General features: G+C 35.9%; 1 protein-coding gene across 8 annotated transcripts in view; it reads left to right on the top strand.

Moving 5' to 3' along the window:
* The window catches only part of PCDH7 (protocadherin 7), a 288,269-nt gene extending 283,144 nt beyond the window's left edge, over nucleotides 1–5,125 (top strand). For 4 of the 8 annotated variants that reach the window (XM_072863502.1, XM_072863501.1, XM_072863500.1 and 1 more), the window contains one exon: nucleotides 635–5,124. In XM_072863502.1, the coding sequence (XP_072719603.1) occupies nucleotides 635–1,014 (380 nt within the window). In that variant the 3' untranslated portion in view covers nucleotides 1,015–5,124. Of the gene's footprint in view, nucleotides 1–634 lie in introns of all 8 variants that reach the window. The other 4 variants (XM_072863499.1, XM_072863505.1, XM_072863503.1 and 1 more) reach the window with 4 other exon arrangements.
* The last annotated feature ends 5,029 nt before the right edge of the window (nucleotides 5,126–10,154 follow it).

Genomic DNA, 10,154 nt, shown 5'->3' on the forward strand with positions numbered 1-10,154 from the left:
ACATGTTAGATTAAGTTTATAACCAATAGCAGGGTTTTTGTATGCTCCTACTAATCATTGATTGTATGGTTCATGTAGTGTATTGTGTATTAACAATGAATGCCCAATCCTCAGAAATACAAACAGAGGTTTACATTATGTGCAAATTGAGTCCCATTGTCAATAACAGAGCTGCTCACTTGCAGGGCATTAAGCATGTTCATAAGTATTTGCAGAGTGCAGGGCCTCAGGTTCCTTTCACATAAATTCAAAGCATTATTGACAAAAAATTCAAAGAAAGGTATTTTTAATAATTTCAAGAAAATTTGCAGTATGCAATTAAGTGCTTGGTTGACTCTTTTAGACATCAAAATTCATTCAGTACCTAATGCCAAATGCTTTTGAGATTGATTTACAAGCACAGGAAGTGCTTAATAGTCTTATTTTTCAATTCTTGAGGTTAAGGATAACTGTACAGATATGCTTGTTGCCTATGGGCACATGCAATGTAAAAAAAAGGTATTACTGAGGAACTTATTACAACATTCTTATCAAGACCTTTAAAAATACCTTTTGTGAATTTAAGGAGTCTCAGTTTCATGGGAAGTCATTGCAATATTATTCATTTGTAAAGACAACTCTATTTTACTTTCAGATTCAAGGCCTCTACCAGATGTAGCCCTGACAGGGAAGTGTACCCGAGAGTGTGATGAATATGGCCACTCGGACTCCTGCTGGATGCCAGTTCGCACTTCTCCTGAAAGAAAGCAGAAGAGCCAGCCAAAACTCTCCACTTTCATGCCTGTCGATGAACGGGGCAGTCAGGAAAAGCTGGCCAATGGAGAAGCCTCCCTCATGGGTGATCGCAACAGAAACCTCCTTAACAAAAAGTTGACCTCATCCTATGAGACCTTCAGCGCGGCTAGTTTCAGCAAAAATGAAGAAGGCAATCCAGAGGATATCCCCCTTACACAGACAGGAGAATACAAGCCATCTCCTGTCAATACTCTAACTAGAAGAGAAGTTTACCTGTAGGCTAAAAAGCAGCAGCAAAGTTCTTTCATATTATAAGAAAGAAAAGGGGCAAAAGTCTTAAAATTGAAACAATTTTAACAAAAAATAAGAAACGAGGGGGCCACCAAAGAGACAAAAGATCTGCCTGCCACTTCTGCCTCCATAGCAGGCATTTAATTATACTGTCTGCCTGACTATACTGTACAATGTAGAAAACGTCGTTACTTGCATGTCTAATTCCCCCTCACTGATTTTTGTTTTCCTAAATCTATGGTTGCAAATTCCTCCCATAGTAACGAGCTTGATTAAAAAGAACACAACACACTGTTGTTTCCCCTCTGCAGAAGCATGAGTTAAGCCACTCATTTTGTTTGATTGTCATCTGGCTTGTTGAGGATAACAGGTCAGGGAAAATGTATTCAAAACATATCATCTGAATATTGCTGATCCCCACCAGGGACAATCCTTCAGAAACCATACAGATATAGAGATAAATATAAAGGAATAGTCATTAATAGGCACTTTGTGAAGACCACAGCTTTAATATTCTCACCTCTCGTCTGAGGCTGGAAGCAAAAGAAATGTTCAGCCTGAGACTGCAGTCAAAAACATGGCATACTTTCCTATGATTCATGAACTCTGGTTCTGTTTTATCCATAGAACAAACGTGTTCTTGCTGTGTCTCTTTCTCTCCTTCTCTTTCATTCTCTGTAATGATTACTTCAGCGTAAACACAATTAGTAACACATACACCGTAGTATAGTAATGATAAACTGTTGAAATCATTATTTTGGGCAAGACTAACATCTAGCTGGGAAGATCGTAATAACAAAAAGGCCAAAGATCACACAATGGTTCAGGGGAACTGCTAAGTATTGGGGCTTGGTTTAGAAAACTAATATATTCACAAATACACACATGTACTCATAACACACCTTCAGTTACATTTTGCACAGCAGCACAGTTCACAAGCCCAGATGACATATTTTTTTTTTCCAGTGCGGTTCAGTTTAATGCCCAAAGGAACTGATGTGGGATTTTTTGTAATGGCATGACATGTTGCAGCTGATGCTGCGTATGATATGCTGCATATGCCTGTTCCAGGGAATTTTTAAGATCAAAATTAAAAACTAATAGTAGTAATAAGAAGGCTGTGTTAATCGGAATGCTTGGTGGGATGGAAAGGGTGAACAATGGGATGATGCAGTGACAAGAAAATATTATAAGTCAAATACAAACCCTTCTTTTCAGAGTGCAAGGAATGATTGCTAAATCTTTTGTCATCAGTGTTGCAGATTACCAATTGCTTCAATTATGTCAAAGATATAATGAAGGTTTTCTTGAAAAACAAGTGCATTAAAACCAGGAGAAGTGCAATAGTAAATGATGTCAAGACTTGGAACATTTAGGCTAGGTAGCAAATGGTCTGATAAACAGTGGTATGATACTCACCTAGCAGGTCAAGATGAGTCAAAAGGAGTCCAAGCTACCGTGATATGCAAGAGGTCTGGGCTGTAACGATTCTCATGGTGAGCGCTTCTTGAAAGGAAGAGGAAATGAAACAGGTTTTTGTGCAATAAAAGCAACGCAACGTGCAGAACTTCAACCAGTTGCTTTGTAGCTGATGCTGTAGTAATAATGACAGACTGAGCTCAGACATTCAGACGAAAGCGACAATCGAACAACACAGCAAGGACAGCTCAAGGAGGGGGAAAGCATTCAAATCCCTGGCTGTTTAACCTGGCGTTAAGGCATGGCTAGATGGCTCTCTAGTATACTGTAGTCACAATGTAGCTTTGGGTAGTTTCTTGCTTTGAAGAATTGCATAGAAATAACCTTAAACAGCCTAAAGTAGAGGTTGGTAATTCAATACAACTCATCACTTTTATCTTTTGAATTCAATTCTCCATATAGTGGGATGTGCCATTATTGGCCACGTCATTGTCCTCTCTCGAGTTTACTTTCTTCAAGTAACATTAGTTTGTGTATAGCAGTTATGATGAATGGGCACATTTTAAAAAGAAAATATTAAAATCAAAGATTAATAATGATTGAACATTTTTATGTTTAATTATTTAAGTAATATGGAGAGATGCAAACTAGTACTTTGTTATGAGACTGCATACAGCAGTTACTGCTTTGTATAATCTGTAAGTACCTGTTTAAAATGCTTCTAAAAATGCTTATGTAATGTATACACATTTTTCTTGCACGTTTCAACAGAATACACAATTGCATAACACAAATGTTCAACAGAATTTCCTTTAATAAGATTTTATTTAATATTACACACAGAAAAATAAATTAGGTAGCTTGGTTCCATATACTCTTAGACCCTTTTTTACAAGGCTAATAATACAGGTCATAGAAGACCTTCATGTTAAATGGATCAGCAGTCACTCACCAATTTTTGCACTACATAAGACAGTCATTAAATACTTCACTTGTGTGCATCTCCTTAGATCTAAAATGGGTGTGAAAGAATTTTTTAAAAATTCTATGTACTGTAAGTATTCACAGTAATTCTAGTGGAACTAGCCACTATTAGTATGCTGATTACTCTTCTGACCTGGCATGACACACAAATATATTTTGTGTTTGTATTTTTCCTCTTTATTTGAAATAGGTTAAATCTGGTGCCACTCCATAAATAGAGTGCTTTTGTATAAAAATAAACAAATAAAACTATAAAAAATAATTAGGGTGAATGCGAAATATGCAACTGTGCCTTTTATACCTATTATTATGGTAAAATGGTAGTTGGGTTTGGACACTAAGGGATAAGGGGCTATTCCCAACTTTTTTGAACCTGTATATTTACCTGTGTTTATTTTCTGAGAAATTATAAATAATATATTTAAAAACAAGCCTTTTGCCAAACTCAGTTAATGGACCAGTCTTAAGCATTATTAACACAAGGCTGTGGTTTAAGTAGGTCTTGAGGATTTTTTTTATTACTATTTGTGTGGGGTTTGGGGTTGTTTTCATTTGTTTTTAATTCTGCTGCCTGGAAAACTATGATCAGTCTATATTATAGTTATATAGTAAGGTGTCATCAGTTCATGTTGCCAGGAAAATTTACAAGTTTTTTTTAATTGCTTTTAGCCGTCATCACATTTCAGTTGTACAGTATAGAAATCATCCTTTTATTTCCTTCCATGGGAAACTCAAATGAGCTTTGCATGTATTTTACATTAGGGCACCTTTATAGATTGATGCATTAATATATAACTTTATATGTATTAGAAAACTCAATAGCTTTGGTCTAAAATCTAATGCTCATTCTGGATCTCAGATCCATTATGTTTATTCAATATGGTTTCTGACTGGCCTGCCGCCTGAGTTTCAGGAAAAAAAAGTTAAACATTATTTTTATGTGGGGGAAGAACTTAAATGGGATTGAAATGATTGGCTGAAAGGCTACCCTAGGAAGTTGTCAAGCAGGAGAACAAAGAATACGGATAAAGACCTCGCCATAAATCCAGCCATCACCAAACACTCGTAAGGAACTTGAACAACAAAATATTTTTCCTTTTGTTTCATTGGTGATAAATATACAGTGTTTCCTTAAGGAATGAAGCAGTTGAAATAGCAATAGAAATGAAAGTCCATCAGTTAAGTTGTATGTCTGACTGAAGAGCATAAACACAAGGAAGAAGACAACATTCACCAGCTACCTGGGGTATGCTTTCAGACAACTTTTTCCTAAATTTTAAAGCACTTGCATTCAGTGTGGTACGATCTGTTTGTAATATTAATCATTGACTATTGTTCTGCAACTTGGATGTTGATAGTGAAGCAGAGAACAATTTATCATTGTTTATTATGAGTCACTATGCACGCAACTATGCTAAACATGGCAAAGTGTATTAAACGCTAGTCCACCTCTATTTATGAAATATTTACATAATTTAATTTGCTTTTGTACAGTTTTATGTAAATAGATTGCTTGTCATTTTTGTCTCTGCAAATTAAAATATAACATGTTCAACTGGTTGCCCATTTGCCAGTGTACTTTCTCTGACAGGCTATTCCACTTTTACTGGATTAAATCACATGCTAGTTTGCATATTTAACCCATATTTTGCAATGGCAAAGATGAAACTGCCTTTGTAACTGGCCACATTTTCAGCTGCTAATGTAGCTGAAGTTTTACCTGTCTACAAAGTGAAATTCAGTACAGGTTACTGTCACTCAGGACAGCATACAGCTATTTTCATGGTAGAAATAAAGTACTTGTAATGGTAGCAGTTGTTTCCAATTACTGTTCAAAAGACCTTCTTATTAAGGTGTGTTTAAAACGTTCATATTAAGGGGAATAACAAGTCTTAAGTAAAAGCTCAGGTATTTCCATTATGGAATGGCAATTTTCTGATTATCAGCAAGGTTGTTATTTTTTCCAAGAAGTTTAAAAACATTAACAAATCCTAAAACAGCAGTGAAACATCTATGCTGAAAACAACAACACAATTAACGCAGCATTTCAGAGCAAAATGTGAAATAAAAACCTCCAGTTCTTTCTAGCTGTGAATCAAATTATCCATTGCAGCATAACTACAGATCAAGAACAAACTCTCCTCAAGAAGGAACATCTAAGAAGCAGAGAGAGTTTATTCCTTAGCTTTCTGGATCACACACTGCTTTTTTCTTTTTTTTTTTTTTGTTTGTTTGTTTATTTGTTTTAAAAAAGCAGGTTCCAAAACATCCATTAAGTTGGGATTTGCATGAGTTGTAATATGTGAAAAATATGTTTGTAGGGAGAGGGATCAAAGGTTAAAGCTCATCCTCTTCCCTGTTGTTTTCTACAAAACACAGTATTGCTACAGAGACCTTGCAAATTATTGTGTACAATTTCCCACTGAACACCACAGAAAGTGCTGTTTCTATCTTTTTCCCTTAGTTACAGATTAGGCTTTGATTTTTGTGAACACAGGCTGGCTGGAACTCTTTATTTAAAAAAAAAACAAACCACCAAACCAAAACCAAAAAACAAAAACAACACCACCACCCCCACCCCCCTTTACATTGCAAATTTCTTTCTATGACTGTGCTTTCAGTTAACATTGCCTGGTCTTCTCTAATGAACACGGCAAGGAAAATTCTTCCTTCCGTAAGCAGAGGTCTGAATCTGCATGCCTATGGAGAGAATTCAATCCACCAGCTGACCCCAGATCTCCCACATCACACTTGAATGAGCTACTCCTCAACCTCTTTTACCAGTAGCAGTATTTTAATGAGTAACTTCAATCAAACTTTCATGTTTATTTTATACTAGATGTAGTACACAAGGCATGACCTTATGTTTGTTTATTTTGTCTTTTATCTGCATTCTTCTTGTTTACCAACTCCATCCAGGAAGGTGATTACAGGAAGATAAAATAAATTTCCTGAACCACAGAGAGTGGTAAGAGAGGATAATATAAACTGGCAAAAGTTAACAATTTATGCTCCCCTTTAACCCTGGCTTCATTTCTCCCTCCTGTGCTGCAGTAAAATGTAAATCTTATGCAGAGACTGAAATTAATAAATGTGACCTAGGCAGAAATAATTTCATGTCTTTATTGAGCCTCCTGAGGGGAGTGTATAGAAGATGCTTAATAGTTCATAAATGTGCAAATCATCTAGTCTATGCAAAAGAAGAAAGCAACACCAGAGTTAGACAAGAATATTTAGTATATTGCTTAGTAAAATTATAGGATTCCAGTCAGTCAGTTCATACAACTATTTCTTCTAAAGTAAAGTAAGTATGGCTGGTTTAAAGACTTAGATATACTTACCAAGAAACCATGGGAAAAAAAAAAGCAAAATACCTATTCTATAGTGGTATGGAATAGCCTCTGGGAGAAGAGGGAACAAAGAACAGCAAATAAGTATAATGTAATTGGCACAGTAGTGTTAGAAATAAATCCCTTTAGGACTTTCAAACTGATTTAAGGATCCTAAAATAGGGAAATATTAATGCATAATTTGTAGCTATCTACAGTATGGTACTGTAATTTCTAAGAAAGGATTCTTGCTAATTATAAGGCATGTGATTCTATTTAAGGTGGTGTTTTCAAAGATGTAATTAATAGTTTAAAATATTTATATCAGTATTCCTTCGTTATAAGCTTACTAAAGCAACTTTCAGCAGGCTTCTACAGCATTCACTGTAGGAGGAGGCAGGTATGGAAACAAGTGTACACCTCCACTTCTTCCAAAAGAACTTGCAGGTTTCATAATTTGTACTAAGTCTAGTTGGGGTAAACCATCTTCTTGATGTTTTTTCTTCTTATATAGTAACTGTATTACATGATTCTAGAAAATGAAGCTGATTCTAACTGAGGTAAGAGTATGGTGGTAGTAGTCCGCTCTAATTTAGTTGAATATATATTTGATAAGACAGGTAGAAGTGAAGAAATCAGAATAAGATGAAAGGGATCCTGTTGGTCTGAAAAGATCCACAAACTGCTGCACACACCGTAATGATTTATTATTTAGGTCTGATCAGAACAGAAGAGGCTGAAAATTTCATAAGCAAAAAAAGGAAAGAAGGATTAAAAAAAAAAAATTACAGATGGAGAGCTAATACCAGTTAAGTGTGTGTATGTATACACACACACCTCTCACCTCTGACTTCTGAAGCAGATTTTGATACTCTTCAAGAGTCCAGAAAATTGTCTACTTCTGTCATTAGCCAATGTCAGAGAGACAGAATACTGGACAACAGGGACCTTTAACATGAGGTCCTGTATCTATTCTAAGGTTTAGTAAGACAAAACAAAACATATAAATTAGTGGCTACCACTTAATGTGGCAGGGTGTGGTGATCACAGAGTTAGAAAACAGGGTAACTACCAAACTTGCTTCAGTTTCTCTCTAGCCTCCTATCTCACATAAGTTGCCAGAACAAAAGTCTGAGCATTTTTTTAATCTTAGTTCATCTCCTTTTGCTGACAGTTCCTGGAATCAGCTTGGCACCTACTTAGCTTTTGCCCACCTTGTTCTGAACTAGAAGAGAGCCCTGGAACAATAGGTGATTTCATATTCTTTTTCAGTCTGACCTCTGGAAATCTGGCAGGCATCATGTTGTCACCCTTATCTTTAGGAGCATGAAATCATGGTAGACTCCCTCACACATAACTCTAAATATGAGTTTGAATATTAAAAGGGTCCTTATAGGTGGTAGAACAAGAAGTATGCCTTGAATTTAGAATAATCTGGTGCTCTGCTGATAAAAAAAAAAAATCCTGAATTCCAGAGAGGACTGAAAAGCTGCTCTGTGTGATAAAGAACAAACCACATGCTGGGCACAACCCTGTAATAACAAGCAGTGCATTTCTTCTTGCTCTAATCTGTGCCTTATGTAGAGATGAAAGGAAAATGTACAAATGCCCCAGGTCCCTCTGAAGTACAGTTAACAGTGTTTCATATATACAAGAAAGAAGGAATCGACTTTTGCCCAGCCCTGGTAAGTTAAGCTTGTTTCCAATCAGTTTGGAAGCCCCTGTTGAATATTCTGATTGTGTTAATGTGTCATCAGTACAATGATAACAGCTAATTAATGATACAGCTAGTGTGATGTACTCATTTAGGAGGGTATAGAATTGATCGAGGCAAATGATGTAAAAGTGCCGCCTGGAGAACACAGCATTCAAACTATAACTCCCATGAGGTGCTATAATGTGTCAGCTAGATACATTATTATGTATTAATATAAAAGTTAAATACACTTTTCAGTTCCAAAGAAAACTCAGCTAGTCAAAATAAACATTCAGAAAGAAATAAAGAAAGGTGAGAGTTTGGTTAGTCATGGACTGAGAAGGTCACGTCTGAGAGTTATAGAATAATTTTTCTGTACTGAGTGACTGCAGATGAAATAAATTTAGCAACACAGAAATAATACATCTTGTCTTTCCTTACACAGTGATGGGATCTGAAGCTTCCAGAAGTTTACTGTTCGGTGGTACTCAGAAAAAAAACAGAATGAAGGCTTAGAATTAAGGAAGGATTATCAAATAGAATAGATTCTGCTGCTTAAATCAAGATGCAGGTGCATCAGGAATATTTTGCACAGTTCTGACATCCACCCCTCTATATTAAAAAGGTTATAAATACTAGAAGAGGTGCTGAGTAGGGTGATAAAAGTTATAGAATAAATAAGATAGGACTCTTCAGCCTAGAGAAGAGAACTGAGAGGTTTTACAGTGGTCCATATAAAGTCATGAATAGCATGAACAGAAGTGGGGAAAACTATCAGTTTCCCTTAATAAATGGGCTATGAAGCATCATCGGAAATTATCAAGCAATAGGTTCAAGATATATGGAAGATGGTGTGTATTCTCACAGTGCATCAAACTGCACAACTTACTGTCAGAGGGGATTTCTTTTTGGGATGCACCCCATTAATCTGGCTCACAAAGAATAAAATAAAACCCAGAAGATTTCTAGATTGATACTTTTTATGAATGATATAAGTTAAGAATAACATAAGTAAAAGACACATCTGTTTGTTTCTCCTGCTTTCTTACCTAAACAGACACACTAACAACTACTGGAAGCAGAATACAGAGTTGAAAGTCTCTTTCTCTCTCTAAAAACCCCCAAACCAAACCACACACACAAACAAAAAAACAGAAAAACTCACAGAAAAAACAGCTCTTAAAGCCACTATTTTGTTAACCAACACAGTAAAAACTTTGCTTCAGCAAGTTCTTATTGATACTCAATTCTTTTGATGCTGTTTCCCCAAGAGAGTGATGAAAAATAGTCTATGCCTAACCACAATTACTCCTTGGAAATCTTCAGCTGCAAGTCTTCTGCTGAGAAAACTTTCAGCAGGAAAAAGTTAGAAAAAGGAAAAAAAGTTAGATTTTTCTTTTCTCCAGATTGCTATAAACTTACCAATTAAACTCCAAAACTCTTTGCCTCAGGAAACACATAGCTAGACTCACAGAATTATGTAGGTTATAAGCACTAGAACAGACTGTTACTGGGTTTATTCGGACATATGAATGGCCCATTACATGGTTTTTAAAGATAGTCATATATTTAACTCCTGCTGAAATCAGTGACAAGCATTTATCTTGTTGTGCACTCCTGACTGTGGAGATTCATACAGACAAAAATGTGTGGCAAAACAAACCAAAAGCATTTGCAAACAAGTTTCCAAGGGTTTGTGT

The sequence above is a fragment of the Ciconia boyciana genome, chromosome 5, assembly GCF_034638445.1.
Source record: "Ciconia boyciana chromosome 5, ASM3463844v1, whole genome shotgun sequence".
NCBI lineage: Eukaryota > Metazoa > Chordata > Aves > Ciconiiformes > Ciconiidae > Ciconia > Ciconia boyciana.